The sequence below is a fragment of the Engraulis encrasicolus genome, chromosome 10 (genome assembly GCF_034702125.1).
Source record: "Engraulis encrasicolus isolate BLACKSEA-1 chromosome 10, IST_EnEncr_1.0, whole genome shotgun sequence".
NCBI classification, from domain to species: Eukaryota; Metazoa; Chordata; class Actinopteri; order Clupeiformes; family Engraulidae; genus Engraulis; species Engraulis encrasicolus.
The window spans coordinates 52,613,526-52,630,522 of NC_085866.1; the positions used below are offsets into that span (position 1 = coordinate 52,613,526).

The 16,997-nt window shown below is 43.0% G+C and overlaps 1 protein-coding gene across 1 annotated transcript in view; it reads left to right on the plus strand.

Annotated features, from left to right (window-relative positions):
- LOC134457337 (sodium-dependent lysophosphatidylcholine symporter 1) overlaps positions 1–16,997 on the plus strand; it is a 45,206-nt gene that overhangs the window by 3,763 nt on the left and 24,446 nt on the right. Inside the window, exons 4-6 of the mRNA XM_063209306.1 lie at positions 529–661; positions 2,384–2,462; positions 8,057–8,256. Of these exons, the coding sequence (XP_063065376.1) occupies positions 529–661; positions 2,384–2,462; positions 8,057–8,256 (412 nt within the window). The remainder of the gene's footprint in view (positions 1–528; positions 662–2,383; positions 2,463–8,056; positions 8,257–16,997) is intronic.

Below are 16,997 nucleotides of genomic sequence, written 5' to 3' on the forward strand. Positions count from 1 at the left end.
AGAGATGGGGCAGGGTTGGGAAATGACCCCGTCCGGACTCGAACCGGGGTCCCCATGGGCATGCAAGCCCAAGTGTGGGGGGCTTACCGCGCTGCGCCACAGTGCTCCCCCTCATTTCATGTTTTTATGTGCTTCAGAGATATTTAGGTTTTTATAGGTTGAGGGCAACTTTTCCCAAAAAGGGCTTAGGCATTCAGCAGGTGTTTTTTGCAGGTGATTTAGACATCAATCATTGGGTTAACAGAACTCAACTACCATCCTTGTAATGCCATGTATGTATGTAGAAGGCCGTACTAGGTATGCACTTTAAGTATGCACTTAATGCATCTCTATGATGGCGCCTTATGTGTGTAGTATGGTTTTTTTTTTGCTGGTGTCATGCGCTGCGGCAGCTGTAAGTATGTCCAAGACAAATTTCCCTTGGGACGAATAAAAAAGAGCTAACATAAGTCAATGTAATGTAATGTACTGTATCTCACTCTGTCCTCTTCGCCCCCCTCTTGCGTGTGTGTTTGTGTTGTCCCATAGGATCGTGTTCACCACCCCGTTTGGCGTGCTGGCCTACATCATGCTGTGGTTCACCCCCCAGGACGTCATGAGTCCTGCCGGCAGCTTCGCCTGGTACTTCATCTGGTGCTGCCTCTTTGACACATTCATGAGTGTAAGACCGAGCGTACGCACACACGCACGCACGCACACACACACACACACACGCACGCAAAGAGTAAACTCCATGTTTACTTGAGTTTAAGACTTATCCCTCGACACCACACAACCTGTTCACTTGGTCACTACATACTGTACATACAGTAGTATGCACACTACATTGTAGGCAACAACCCAAAAAATGTCAAAGTCTAAAGGGATTTAAAGTCTCAAAGGTATTGGCACGCTACACATTTTCACATGCTCCCATATGGTTTGAGTTACTGTTTTTTTCCCCCTACGGGATGTGGCACACTATGTAGTAAGCAAGTGAACATGTTGGTGTTCAACGTTAAGGCTTGTTGACCCTCAAGGCCTCATAGGAACAAAGGCTGTAGACTAGAGAGTTGTTTTAATCTGTCACTAAAAAGGTGCTCAGTGCGTGCAGTTGCTGCATTTCCATGGCAACAGTGTGAGGCAGTGTGAGGTTAATAAGTGAATGAATAAAGAAGAACTCAACCACTCTATTTTGTTTCGGGCTGATACCTTTGTTCTGTGAGATGGTGATTAAAAAAGAAATGTAAAACAATACATTATATTACACTGGAGCAATGTGGGGTTAGGTGACTTGCTCAAGGACACTTCAGTCATGGATGGAGGTGTAGGGAGAGGTAAGGGTGGTATTCAAACCTGCAACCATTTGATGTTAAGACACCCTCCCTAACCAATTGGGAGGGAAAGTGGAAAACAGCGATCCTAGCGGTTACGTTCCAAGCAACAGGGCGACCCTATTGAAACTCCCATAGATGAGTTTTTAAAAAAAATCCCACAAAGACATGACTAGGAACTATAACACCAGAAACATTTTTCAGGGTACACAATAGGGTGAAGTACTACCTGTGAAAATCCTGAGTAGTTTTTTGCTATTTTAAGAAAAATAGAAATTGTGCCAATCTGGTCGGAAGCGGACTACAGCTCCCAGCATGCTCTGCTTCGCGCCTCGTTGACAACACAGAGAAACAAATGAACGCGAATGAACGCAAGTTCTCCGCATATCTTCACATTCTTGTAATCCTGCGAGTTCCACATTGTCTTCTTATTACACATATATACACGCGATTGTTTTGGTTTGGTTTTAACTTCTCTAGTAGATATGGTGGCTTCTGTGGTGACGAGTAACCACCTCTCTGGCTCATGTTTGGCTATGCTAATTTGGCTATGCTAATTACATGGAGTAAACACGTCACACATACCAGTCAGTGTAGTTCTGTACTAGCTTTTTAAAGAATATTAAAATCAGTTCAGATAAGTGAAAAACCGAACATTTTACCACCCAATTCGATAAAACGGGCCAACTTGCCCATAATATGACTGCCACTACTTCTACTTCGTCGTCAGGGCCGAGATGTAATTTTTCAAAGAAAAAACACATTCATTTGTTGCAGGGGCTTGGAACGTTGCCAGCAGGGGGCGATGAGATTACTTTCCCTCCCAATAGACCACGGCTGCTCCGCTCCAAAATGGTTGAGTGCTTCGTTATGCATTAATTCTCAAGACTTTGATTTTCTTCATGGGCAAAGTTAACAAGCACCCAGTGTAGCGCATCACAGGGATTCAAACTTGCTTCTTGATTTTCATTTTTACTCATCCAGTGTCGATCTTCAGTGTTGTTATTTGATGCCGTGTGTGTGTGTGTGTGTGTGTGTGTGTGTGTGTGTGTGATGTTTTGTCACCCTAGTGCTACCATGTCCCCTACTCGTCACTCAACATGTTTCTCGGTGGAGACCAGAGAGACAGGGATTCTGCCACTGGATACAGTAAGAAAATCAACTTACATAAACTTACATAACTAAACTAACTTATTAAAATTCAATTTTCAACTAGTTTTAGGGATCTTTTTGTACCTTTCACCTATTTAACGGACAGGACAATGTGAGATGGTGACAGGAAGTGAGTGGGAGAGAGAAGGGGCAGGATCCGGAAACGACTTCGGGCCGGAATCGATCTCGGGGAGCTGGCATAACAGTACGGTGCCTTAGTCGTTTGAGCCACGGCCAAGTCCAATAAGTTTGAATTTTATTCAGACTAACTTTAAAATAGTGATCTTATCATAAACATCAGCATGGGATACAGTAATAGCATAAACTTATTATGATAATATCGATAATTGTCTCGTGAGTCAGCATGAGTTACAGTAAGAATATGAACTTACCCACCTAACTAAATTGAAGAAAATGTGAACTTCTCATCAATCAGCATGGCATACAATGAGAAAATGATCAATTAAAAATGTTATATTTCCTATCAATCAGCAAGCTTGTGCCATTACTGTGCTTGGTGGCAAGGGGAGCATTCAGTTCTGACAGGCTTGGCCCTCAGTCAGTACGTTTCCATGCACAACTTAGTTGAGCTATGGGCAATAATTGAGCAAAGTTCGAAAACAGAGTTTTCGAGAACTTCAAGTATACACACATGCGCTGTGTGCACATGCGCTGAACTCATGTTGTTGAATATGGTACTGTACGTTCGGCTCCAGGCCGCAAACCACATTGCTTGTAGGCTTTATAATGAGTGATACTGTATATACTAGCTCAGAAACATAATTTCAAACATATCATACCAAGAGGAACACATATTCAAAAGTTGCGGTGAAAACATGTTTGTTTAGGCCTATACAGTAATGCAAAGCAACAAACGTGAACAGAGGTACCTACAGTACCTACTCTCCCTCTCCCTTCCTTCTCTGCATACACCCACACACTTGCTCTCTCTCTCTCTCTCTCTCTCTCTCTCTCTCTCTCTCTCTCTCTCTCTCTCTCTCTCTCTCTCTCTCTCTCTCTCTCTCTCTCTCTCGCTTTCATGCTCTCTTGTAGTAAAAATATAATAGCGGTGACAAGCAACTCAATTGGTAAGCACTGCAGATGAGGACTGTGGGACTGTTTTTGTTTACCGTGCTGGCAAATTTATTTATGATCACCCTTTGACTTTTTACTTTACTTTACTTTACTTTACTTTATTTGTTCAGGACATTGCACATTAATGAACATATACATACATGTACATATATGTAAACATGCCAGATTGTAGCCCAAGGGCTAATTTCCATCTGGTGTCCGATAGGCAGGCTAGATGTTTACAAGCAATAGACTTTAAAATAAAACAGACTGTTAGTAACAAAAGAAATAAAACCCACTACAGAAGCAAAAGGCATGCATGTAAATAAAAGGAAAAGAGAAAAGAAAAAGGTCCCAAAATAGGGCCATGTGTTATGTGAGTGTATGTGTGCGTGCGTGCGACCATCAGTGTGAACATGTTTGTTGGGCTCGAAGCCACTTTTTATACTCCATCTTAAAGGTGGCTAAAGAGGGACATTCCCTTATATGCAGAGGAATAGAGTTCCATAATATGCCGCCTTTAGTAGATAATGCATTTTGACTGAAAGAGGTTTTCCTGAAAGGAATCTCTACATCTTTATTGACCACTGCTCGAGTTACTCGTGTTTGACGATATTTTATAAAATCCTGTAAACAAGGTGGCGCCAGGCCATGCAAAGTCTTATAAAGAAGACAGCTATAGGAGAATTTACAGAAATTGTCAAAACTCAATAGGTTGTACTTATCTAAAATGTTACAATGGTGGTATGAAAGAGGTTTTTTATCTAAAATTTTGAGTGCTTTTTAAAATAAACTCTCCAATGGTTTGAGAGTAGTGGATCCCACCATGGTCCAGCTAGTAATGCAATAGCTTAGGTGAGAAAATATCATTGCATGCAAGTATGTCAGAGCAGCACTATTTGACATAGCACCTCTTATGTGCCTGAAGTTGTAGAGATTAAATTTTATTTTTTTTTGTTATCATTTTTATATGTTTTTTAAAAGAAAGATTGGAGTCTAGAATGACTCCTAGATATTTTTGTCTGCAAACGTTTCCACATTCCACCATCCTTAAGATACAGGCAGTGAAATTTTACTTCATTTCTGGTGTTGTGAGTTTGCACAATTTACATGTGCTACAGAGTCATTCTCTCAGATCAAAGCGAAGCCACTGTTTGTCTGAACAAAAACCACGATCTACCAATATTTGTGGATAACCCTTTCTTCAACTCTGCTCCATACCTTCAATACATGTCTTGCAAACATCCTGGGTAATGGACTTCGTCTTTGTCACACTTTCTTTTTAACCTTTCTTTAGTTGAGTTATTCTTTCCAAGATTTTAAACAAAAGGCAGAGATCACTAGTCTCCTATAGTAAATTACCACAAAAGCTATCCAAACAAAACATTTGGGTGAGACACAACAGGAATTACTCAGTGCCCTAAACAACTTTGAATCACTCGTGCCTCCTTCACACCTTCAGTTAAACTCCCTTACCTCCCTTTCCCCTTCCTTTCTTTCACTTTTCAAACCAACCATCTACAAGACATCACAACAGTAGGCCTACTTCACCTCCACACAGGTGGAGAGCTCTTCTCAGGTCAGTCAACTCAGACCGCCAAATTCAGGTCAGCCCCCCTTGGACTGAGAAGGGCCAGACACTTTTTTCTTATATCTATGATCGCTCTCTCTTAATGAGAAAAATCATTTTTCTCTCTCTCTCTCTCTCAGGAAAGATCCCCTTTCCTCTTTCTTTACAGGTATTGGAAAATATCCTCTTTTCATTCTGAGAGTTCCTCTCTCATTTCTTTTTTTTTTCTTGGAAAAGAGAGTTCCTCTCTCATTTCTTTTTATCAGGAAGATCCTCTTCCTGTCTGTTTCTAAGGTCCTCTTTTTGGCTCTGTCACGTCACGTGACTATTCCTTCTGAAACCCTGCACTTCCAGACAACTTTTGCCAAGTGTTGTGCTTTAGCATATCATCAGCACTTTAACCTAGCCAGTGTATATCATACACAATGTCCTAAAGCATGCAAACATTTCAGTAAGAATCCAACTCACCGCTTGAGTTGCCTGTGGCCATAAATACTGGGATCGATGGCAATATTTAGTAACCTGGTTCTCATCTGGAACATTGTCAATCTCTTAGCTCTGGAAAGGCGCAGGTGTGTTCAAAACAGCTCGAACCTGATTGGAGAATTCACGTGGCTTTTTAAAAAATCACATACTACTTCAACCACTGACTTGCATATACCCCGCCCCGCAATCCCGCCCCACGATTCTGATTGGACAGGCTGTGAAATATCTGATTCCGTACGGGCTCATCTAAGATTTCCAGACCCTCGTGCGAGCTCACGAAGTTTAACGAAGATGTACGAAGCATGAAAAGTCTGCGTGAGAGTCAAGCTAAGTATTGAGGCTCACAGGATGAAGACCCTTTGTCCGGTAGAGTCATCAAGGGGACTCCTCGTGGCCAGGTCAAATTGAGTCCAGCTGAACGTCTTCCTCCTGAGTGACTTAATTGAGCCTTTATAATCCCATCCTCATCGCCACCCATGTAGTAAAACAATTAATACCAGCGACAAGCAACTCAATTGGTAAGCACTGCAGATTTTTACCGGAGAGATTGCTGTTAAGATACACACAATATTCTCACCAACAGAGCTCTGACATGTCACAAAACAACTCCCCCTATATAGCCTACAGGTTTAGGGAAATGGAGTGAGAACCTCTGTTGTTGTTCCTTGTCGTGGGTCATAAAACTAAGATTTGTCATAGTGGCACCCACATCTGTGGTTTCCGTTCACAAGGAGTGTGGGACTGTTTTTGTCAACCTTGCTGGCCAATTTATGTATGATCACCCTTTGACTTATTTGGTAGTCAGTGAGTCTGCAAACTTTTCCAAGTTCCATCATCCTTAAGATACAGACAGTGAAATTTTACTTCACTCTCTCTCTCGCTCTTGCCCTCTTTTTCGCCTTTAAGGATGTTTCTGTGGTTTAAAAAAGCTTTGAAAACTTTGTGAACTTCTTTAAGGGAGAGAGCCCAGGCCAGGCAAAGCTTGATTGAGCTACATACATACTGCAATAGCTCGACTAAGAATCACATTATCTGGCACAAGCAGATTGATCTCGTACTGTAGACTCCACCAAATCAGTTCGATTTCAGCTCTAGGTACTTAGGTATATAAACCGCTTCTAAAACATGGACATTATAGTGGACTTAGGCAATAATTCAAATTCCTCTAAAGTTCATGTAAACATAGTGACTAGCTGTATGGGCCATGGCCTAGTGATTGCGGAGGTGGTCTTTGAATCAGAGGGTTGCAAGGTTGGAATCCCATCGTGACCACCAGGGATCCATGGCTGAAGTGCAATCCATGGCTTTTGCAAGGCACATGAACCCACATTGCTCCAGGGATTGTTTTTTTTTTATTTTTTTATTGTTTTTCCAGGGAAATGGGAAGTGGGGCACAACATACATTAAGAGCAGAACTATGTACATACAGGGAGTATGTCGCATATATATTCATATAATGGGATACATTTACATTACAAAGTCATAGTAATAAGGTCGGGCTGTTAGGCCACTTGGCTGGAACAAAGAAATACCATTTCCTTTGGTAGTTGGCCCTACCGTGGCCTAATGGTAGGGCACTGGGTTACTACGCCGGCGACCCGGGTTCGATTAGGGGCCAGGGCATTTGCTGATCCTTCCCCGTCTTTTCCTCCCCACTCATTTCCTGTCTCTACTCCACTGTCCTGTCGGAAATAAAGGCAAAAAGCCCTAAAAACATAAAAAAGAGCAGTGGTAGTTGTGGTTTTGAGAGAGGGGAGAAGAAATATATTGGGTGGGGACATACAGTACATTGTCTATACTGTACATGTGTTTTTTTCTATTATATATGTATATATTTTTTGGGAGGGGTGTCAACTTTATCAGGACAGGATAGCGAAGAGTAGGATAGAAAATGAGTGGGAGAGAGAGGGACGGGGTAGGATCGGGAAATGACCTCAGGCCAGTGTAGCAGTGCAGTGCCCTACAGTTTGAGCACACATTTGAGTGCACTACCGGGGGCTGATGTGTGGTTTTCTAAACAACTTATTTGCATACATCGCACGTCCCGTCAAAATATTTCCTTTTCAGAGCCCTACAAAACTATTATGCAAATAGATGTTCTTAAGGAAGAAACAGGCCCAGAAATATGTTTAGAAATGTTTAGAAAACAGCACATCCATAGAACTCCATCAATAGATTGGTGTCTGATTTCCGTATCTGTGTCTCTGCCATGGTCTCTCTCTCATGCATGGTTTATCTTTTACATACACACAACGTGTCTCGCTTCTGTTCCTCTCTTTCTTTTCTTCTCGCTCTCTCTCATTCATTAAAAAAGGACAGGGTTGTGACAGAGTGTACATGCCAGGAGACACTTCATTCATATATGATGGTTCAATAAAGGGACATTAATCGCTCACACCTCTCTCTCTCTCTCTCTCTCTCTCTCTCTCTCTCTCCCCCCCCCCTCTCTCTGCTCTGTCAGGAATGGGGATGGAGGTGTTTGCGACGCTAGCTGGTGCTGCCATCCAGGGTCAGATAGTGGGGGTGTACCACGCCAAGAGGGCCCACCACTGCAGCTTGCTGAACAACACTGACGGCCTGGACCTAAACAGCAGCAGCAGCTCAGTCGGCCCCGCTCTCCTCAACGCCACCGCACACCTCACTGACACCCTACAGAACACGGTGAGCTCTCGACCCTACAATAACACTACATCACACCCCACAGACACCCTACAGAACACGGTGAGCTCTCGACCCTACATTAACACTACATCACACCCCACAGATACGCTGCAGAACACGGTGAGCTCTCGACCCTACAATAACACTACATCACACCCCACAGATATGTTACAGAACACGGTGAGCTCTCGACCCCACAATAACACTACATCACACCCCACAGATACGTTACAGAACACGGTGAGCTCTCGACCCTACATTAACACTACATCACACCCCACAGATACCCAACTGTGAGCTCTCGACCCTAGTCAAGTCAAGTCAAGACAAGTCAAATTTTATGTGTATAGCACATTTCATATTCACATAGACTCAATGCGCTGTAGTGGACAAAAGAAAAAAAACTATGTAAAAAATCTTTTAAAACACTTAAAACCCTGTAAAATAAAATACAATGCAAAAATCTGAAAAAAGAGAAAGGTTATAAGCTTTAGTGATAAGCTTACAAATGTTTTAAGACCCTTTTTTAAAAGATACCAAAGATTGAGGTGACCTTAGTTCCAGTGGTAAATTGTTCCAGAGGAATGGAGCACAATACTGCCGTACCAAACAAGAAAGCAGTAACTGCATATCTGGTCGAAATTGAGTTTAGATCGGAAATGGGCTTTAAAATACCTCCTTTGTCTTGTGTTCAAAAAACTGTGGTCCAACATTTTCTCGTTTCAGAGAAAAATCATGTTGAAAGTGCAAAAACTACAGAAAAGGAAGTTACTGCGGTGTTTTGGTTTTAAGAGGTTACATCTTACAAGGCAAAAATGCAGTAAGTCACGTGTAGTTACTGCACTTTCCATTGAAGCAGTGGTTTGGGAGACAGTAATACCAGCCAAGAACACAGTAACTAAATTTTTGTGATAAAAATACACATGAATGTTGTTTTTTTTCGTTTTTGTGTGTGTACATAAATTTCTAAACTATAAAAGTATTATATGGAAGTGCCACCACCACTTTACCGACAACACAGTTGTCAGGCTAGAAAGGAAACTTTAAAGCCTTTTTTCTCAGTTTACCAGGAATCTGAGTTACTTTGTTCTTGTTTTGTACGCCAGAATAGCTAAAGGCGCCCTGACCTGTTTTTGTGTGAATTCTGGGGACAGTGAAAAGACATTTGTTGGTGGACCTTAAGTGACGGGTTGGGTTATGAAGAGATATTAGATCGGAAGTATACAATACCACCACCTCACACTACAGGATACAGAGCGCTGCCCTCAACACTGTAGGCCTACCACCCCTAAAACACACCCCACAGAACTCAACGAGCTGCCCTCAACACTGCACCACAAACACCCCACAGAACTCCATGAGATCTTAACACTACACTAACACTACACCACACCTCTCAGACCACATTGAAGTGCTCTCAACACCATACCCCTAAAAGACACCCTACAGAACACAGTGAGCTCTTGAATATTTATTTTTCTTCAAAATGCTACTATTACTATGTCAGAACGCTATAAAGGACTTTTAGAAAAAGCACAACAAATACCTCCTCTTCATGTATGTTCTCTAGAAATCTTCTGTTGTCCAGTCTTGCACTTTAAATGTCTGTATGAGCACTGTCAATGTCCATACTGTCTTATGTCCATGTATGAGTACTGTCTATGTCTATACTGTCTACAGTATGTCCTCACCTAGATTAGTCTATGTCTGCATGGGAAAGCAAGAAACGTAATTTCAAATTCTTTGTATGACCAGTGCATGTAAAGAAATTGACAATAAAACCGACTTGACTTGACTTGAATAACACAACACCACACCTCACAGATACCCAGCCTACAGAGCACTCTTAACAGCTCTGGAAACAGGAAATCAATGGGCAGAATAGAGACCAGAAAGTCTGGGACTGGCAAACGGGGCCAGGCCATATTTGTATTTGGTCTCCATGGTCCCTAACTGTATTTGGCTACTTATGGTATGTGTAGCTATTGTGCCCCCTCAAACCACAGGAGCTTTTCCATTTGCATTCATTTTACACCGAAAATACCACAGAGAAGGCGTTTTTTTTGCATAAATGAAAAACATTATGGTATTGGGACAATATGCTATTGCACTCATGCAACAGCATAAAAATGAACACATCAACGTAGCCTACTGTATGTCAGGATGAAATTCCTATAATCGTGTTGAAATGATTATTTACCACTTGCAATTTGTTAAGTGAAATGCATAATAGGCCATGTGTATCAGTTCATTTCATGTGGTTAATCAAAGATCCAGACAACAACATAATCTGATATGATAGTACAGATTAATGCACTATTTACTGTATGCTGTATCATTTTCAAAAAAAGAAATGAGAGAATAAAACGTATTGTGTATCTAAAATTATAATCGTTTGAATGTTGAGTCTTCACTGTCAGATAACAGAAACACTGTAATTATAGCCATGCATTATGCAATAAGGCCTACTGTTACTTCAGTGACTACTACATGAATTTATTTTGAGCGCTGTCTCCACAGGCAGTCTAGTCTAGTGTGTTGTTTTTATCAGTTCTAGTGAAGAGAGAAGGAGAAGTTACTATGCTTGAGAAGAAGAAAAAACAGCTGACTCAGTTTATGTTGTTTCTCATATTTTTATATAATTTTTTCGTACCAAACACCTAACGATTAAGAAGGGTGTGTTTTTTTTCACATTTTTCATGTAGGCGGCCTCGGAACAAAATTTTGATACTTCTGCATGAATAATCTAAATTTAGCATATTTGTAGCTCAGCGCATATACTGTAATGACTGGAATCAGAGGATATTTACTCGCTACCATGCTGTTAGATGGTGAATGCGGAACTAAGGGGGCGGGACTTTCAAACCCTATGGGGCACCTAAGTCATGCCCTCTACTTCCTGGTTCATGGGGCAGAGGGAGTCAAAAAATAATTACTGGGCTTGAAATGAGTGGTTTTTCGACAACAATCCAAACCTTGGACCTCCACTTATGCACCACAAGTCCACCACGACTCGCCTCGTTCACTTCCATTCAATTTTTTGCAACTGTCAGCCCCATGAAACAGGAAGTAGAGGGCGTGACTTAGGTGCCCCATTGTGCCCCCTCAAACCACAGTAGCTTTTCCATTCACATTCATTTTACACAGTAAGTACCACAGAGAAGGCGCTTTTTGCATGAATGGAAAACATTATTGACAATATGCTATTGCACTCATGTAACAGCATAAAAATAAACACATCAGCGTATGTCAATATAACATTTTTATAATGGAGGTGAAATGATTATTTACCACTTGCAAATGAAATAATAGGCCATACAGTATGTATCAGTTCATTTCATGTGGTTAATCAAACATCCAGACAACAACATAATCTGATATGATAGTACAGATTAATGCACTATTTTGCTTTTCATGATAATCTTCAAAAAAGAAATGCGGGAATAAATGTTATTGTGTATCTAAAATTATTATTAAATTATTGATTTAATTATAATCGTTTGAATGTTGAGAGCTTTCATTGTCAGATAACAGAAATACTGTAATTATAGCCATGCTGCATTATGCAATAAGGCCTACTGTTACTTCAGTGACTACTACATGAATTTATTTTGAGCGCTGTCTCCACAGGCAGTCTAGTCTAGTGTGTTTTTTTATCAGTTCTTGTGAAGAGAGAATGAGAAGTTACTATGCGTGAGAAGAAGAAAAAAAAACTCATTTGGAGCGCATTCAAGGAAGGGGTTAGGACAGTCTACCTGCGTTTTACACAGTAATCAATAGTGTCACATATGAAATTCCTGACACTAACTGGATGTTGAAAGAGAGTGAAACACAGGCACCCATACACTTTTTTGTGTTCTAACTTCTATCTGAAAAGGCTGCTTATGTACAGTCAATGAGAAGCTTTTAATTATATGAAGTGCTCTGCTGAGCCATGAATTAACGCTTCAAAATTGCCTTGGAAGTAAGGAGGAGTGGGGAAGAGGAGTCAAGTTCAATTCAAGGACATCATACTGTTTTCAAGTGTTTTTCTTTTTTTCAGTTTTTTTGGGGGGGCTTTTTGGCCTTAATTATTACAGGACAGTGTGAGAGTAGACAGGAAATGAATAGGAGAGAGAGATGGGTCAGGGCCGGGGTCCCCGTGGGCAATGTAAGCCCAAATGAGGGGGGGGGGGCTTAGCGCGTTGCGCCACAGCGCCCCCCTTCAAGTGTTTTTCATCATACTGTTCAGTCAAGGGTAAGCGGTTAGGGTGTCAGACTTGTAGCCTGAAGGTTGCTGGTTCGACTCCCACTGGGTTGGTGGGAGGAGTAATTAACCAGTGCTCTCCCCCATCCTCCTCCATGACTGAGGTCCCCTCAGCATGGTGCTGTCCCGCCGCACTGCTCCCTGCACTGCGCCATTGGTGGCTGCCCCCGTACAGGGGTGAGGCGTGAATGTAATTTTTTGTGTGCAGTGTGTGCAGTTGTGTGCTGTGGAGTGCTGTCTTAATGACAATGGGAGTTAGAGTTTCCCAGTTGGGCTTTCACTTTCACTTCACTGCAGTGTGCAGACATTTTTTTTTTCATTTCATGTCTTTTTTCTCTGTGTTTTTGCGTGGGGTATGCACAACATTCCTGGAAGAACAGGAAGGCAAAGTGGGGGAGAATGGTAACTCTGAATCATATCAAAGCACGCCGAGACAAAGCAGAAACACAGCCAAGAATGGCAGAGAGCTTTGTTGGTAAGTTGAAGAAATAATATCATAGAACTGCACTGTTCACCTAGATCAGTGTTTGCCAACCAAAGGTACGTGTACCAGGGCTCGAAATTAACTTTTTTCCTTTGTGTCCCGCAATGGTCCCGGATTCCACTTTGTATTGTCCCGAATGTAACCAGAAGTGTCCCCATTTTTTTCGCGCCTAAATAAGTGGTAAATTATGTCCACGTTCAATTTCATGTGTGATTATGTTTTTTTGTTTTTTTTTTTGCAGTGCAACTGTGAATTCAGGTCTTTAAGAAAAAATTAGGGTGTGTTAAATCATGAACATCTGTGCCTTATATAGAAAAATGCCTTGAGTAACCGTGCACATTTCGTTTTTCAAGAATATATGAGCATGGTGATATGAGGAAATCTGCATTCAATGACATTATATTTGTCAAACTGATTGCTTTATGCACCAATATAGCCTACCCATCATGTAGGCTATTGTAGACTCTATTGCAGCCAGCCTGTTACTCTGTTGTAGCCTATTTAGCCTACAGAAAAAAACAGCTTTCATTTAGTCTACTACATATCAATAACAATTCAGTGTCTGTTTAGCTTTAGTTAAAAAGTGGCAATAGTCTAACCTAGTCTGACTTTGGCCACTGGTTGTGATGGGCATGCCGGTGGAAGATAGCCAGGCCGTGCCCTCCTAGTGATGCAACAGCTTCAGCCAGTCTCGAAGAGATGTGAAAGTCGATGATAATCAGGCTAGGTGGAAGAAGATGCGGTAGGTTTTGGGGCAGCATAAGGAGTATGACAACGCATTGCAAGACGTTTCCTTTCCGCTTTAAATTCACTTGACATTGACATCAAGACAATTTGATAAGTTAACCTAAAAATAAATGCACAAGAGAAAAAACTACGACCGCACACTTAGGCCTATCTCACTTTCGAGAAAGAGAGGGGGATAGGCTAGCATGGAGAGGGAGGGGAGGGGGAGAAAGAGAGGGATTGGAGAGAAATGCGCTGGCAATGCTGTAAAATTGAAGCGCGTTCTTCGTGCTTGTAATCAATGAAGTCAAGGTGGACTTTTTCCCTTTTCAATTAGACCTTGGCTAATAGGCATTTCTGCTTTTACCAGCACAGAAACAATAACACGGATACTTCAACATTAATTAAATAACTGCGTTTGTATGACAATGTTCAGAATATAGGCCTTCATTTCCAGCCACATTTGAATGAAACTGCTTGACGTTCTTGGCTAACAACTACCTCTGTTAGCTTGCTTGCCGTTTCCCTAACTATTTGTTAATGGAAAGTAATTCACAGGCAGTTTCTGATATGTATGAATGAGGGTTAATCTACTTTAGAGCCAGCTCGCGTTTCTGGTGTTTTGGGCAGATAAGCACGCGACAGGTGGCCACAAACAACTGCGCATTGTTTGGGGCTGTTGCTTTGCTTACCTGAAATATTAGCAAAACCGAACTCCATTCCTCTCACAGCTTAACCATGTCTACTGGAATATATCCTTGTTGGCTTGAAAAATCAACAATCCAGAGCCCGTTTTCTCTGAGAGCATTTCTAGTTCAGGGTGAAATGGCATAACCAACGGGACAACCTCTCAGCAGCAGTCCGAAGAAACACGCGCTTGCAGTCGCAGCTGCGAAATCTTAATCAACATTCTAGAACACAATGCGAAAGTTTTCTGTTGCTATTTTCGCTGATGGTTGGTGTTGAGTTAATGTGCCAGTGTGATGGCTTTGCAAATATAATAGCCTACTTTTTGAATCTTTTCATTTAGGCTATATTTTTGGACGGTCCCGGCATTGTCCCAGAAATGATAACTTTGTGTCCCCACAACATTTTTTATGGTCCCCGGGACGTCGGGACACCGTTAATTTCGAGCGCTGATGTGTACCACTGCGAGCACATTGCAAAAATACTGGAATACTGGAAAAATAGTCAAGTTGGGATAAACGGAGAGATATAGAGCAGAGCGGGTTTACTCACGGTATGGCTAGGGGCAAAAAAATGTCAAACTATTTTTTTAACATAACATTTCGATTTCCGTTTTTTAACATGATCTTCCATCGAAAAAATGAGAAAAAACAACAAAAAAGCAAAAAGAAAACAGGCATTTTATATACTTGATTGTTGACATGTGTGTATGATTGACTGTGTGTATTCTGTAACAGTACTTATGTGTTCCACGCCACAAGGGGGTGTTACCTATTTGATGAGATATGTATATTATTGGTGACGTCACACCCCCTATATAAATGAATGCTCTGTGATCGATCATTCTCTCGAGTGCCCTTGAGCCATGACCCAACCGCTCTTGAGCAGTGTGTTTCATCATACTTTAAAATAAATATGCCTTGAGGCTGACGTGAGTTATTCGTCTTCGACTCTTTCTGAAACCTGCACATTGGACTTCTCCTGGTGATTGTAGCGCTCCTGCTAACAGGTTATGGGCCCAGTATCGAAGACAATGTGCAGTAACGGAAAGTGGCGAACGTTAGCTAGTCAGCTAAAAGTGTGGTAGCTAGTTAGCGCGCTAAAACCGGGAACGCTAACGGAAAGCTGAGGAGAATGGCGCATCAAAAGGCAAAGTGGCCGGTGTTTGACGGTAGGGCTGAAGAATACGAGCTCTGGGAGGAACGGATGCTGTGTTGTATGCATCGTGTCGGATTAAAAGACACTATTCTTCACGAGCCTGGTGGACCGCTGACAGCCGAGGAACAAGCCAAGGATGACGAGCTGAACGCTGATGCTTACTGCTCGTTGGCGCCGTTACTCGATAACGTGAGTCTGGGACTGATATTCAGAGACTGTAAAAATAATGGACGCGAGAGTCTGAAGGTGCTGAGAGAGCACTACATTGGCAAAGGTAGGCCACGAATTGTTTCATTGTACATAACGTTAACCTCGCTGAAGAAAGCGGACACAGAGACTGTGACTGAGTACATTATCCGGGCAGAGCAGATCTTCACAGCGCTCAGAGGTGCAGGCGAGGCACCGAGTGAAGGGCTGATGATGGCAATGATTATGCGGGGACTACCAGAAATGTACAAACCTTTTTCGCTGATGGTAACCCACGGCGTAGCGGAGATGAAGCTAGCAGAGTTCAAGGCTAAGCTACGAAACTTCGAGGCTTCGGAGGATGCTGAGCCAGTAGCCGAGTTGGCGGGAGAAAGGGTTCTGAAGGCTCGCGCAGCCCTGAGGAAAAAGAACGGCGGCGGATCTTCGACAGAGATGGCGTGTTGGCGGTGCGGAGAGAAGGGACATCGGAAAGATGACTGCGCAAGAAAAGTTTGGTGCGGTTCCTGTAAAAGCACCAGCCACAGCGACAAAGCCTGCAGGAAGACCGAGCGCACACAGAGGTCCAGGTGTGCACGCGCTGAAGACCACGGCGGTGGCGACAGCAGAGGCAACGGCAGCGGCGATGGTAGCAGCAGTAGCAGAGACAACGGTAGCAGCGGTGGTGGCAACAGCAGAGGCAACGGTAGCAGCGGCAGCGGTGGTGGCAACAGCAGAGGCAACGGCAGCGGTGGTGGCAGCAACAGCAGAAGCGGCGGTGATGGCGGCGGCGGCAGTGGTGACAGTAGCAGAGGCGGCGGCAGCAGTCGTGGCAGCGGCGGCGGTGGTAGCAGTGGCGGTCGGGCAGCGAGTGGTGGTCGGATCGAGGCGCGGGGACCCGCGAAAGACGACTTCACATTCCGGGTGGACACCTGCAAGCCAGCGAAGCAGCGGCAGATCGAGAGAGGGCTGATCGTCGACACAGGCGCGACATCCCACATGCTGAACGACAGGAGCCGGTTCAAGTCCTTCGACAGCTCGTTCAAGCCGGAGAGCCACAGCATGGAGCTGGCCGACGGGAGGCGGACATTCGGGTTGGCGGAAGGCAGAGGAGACGCACAGGTGTGTCTCACTGACAGCGACGGACGAATATGCACAGTGACTCTGAAGAGCGCCCTGTACATCCCTTCGTTCCCACAGGAACTCTTCTCCGTGAAGTGTGCCACTGCACACGGTGCCAAGGTACTTTTCGAAGAA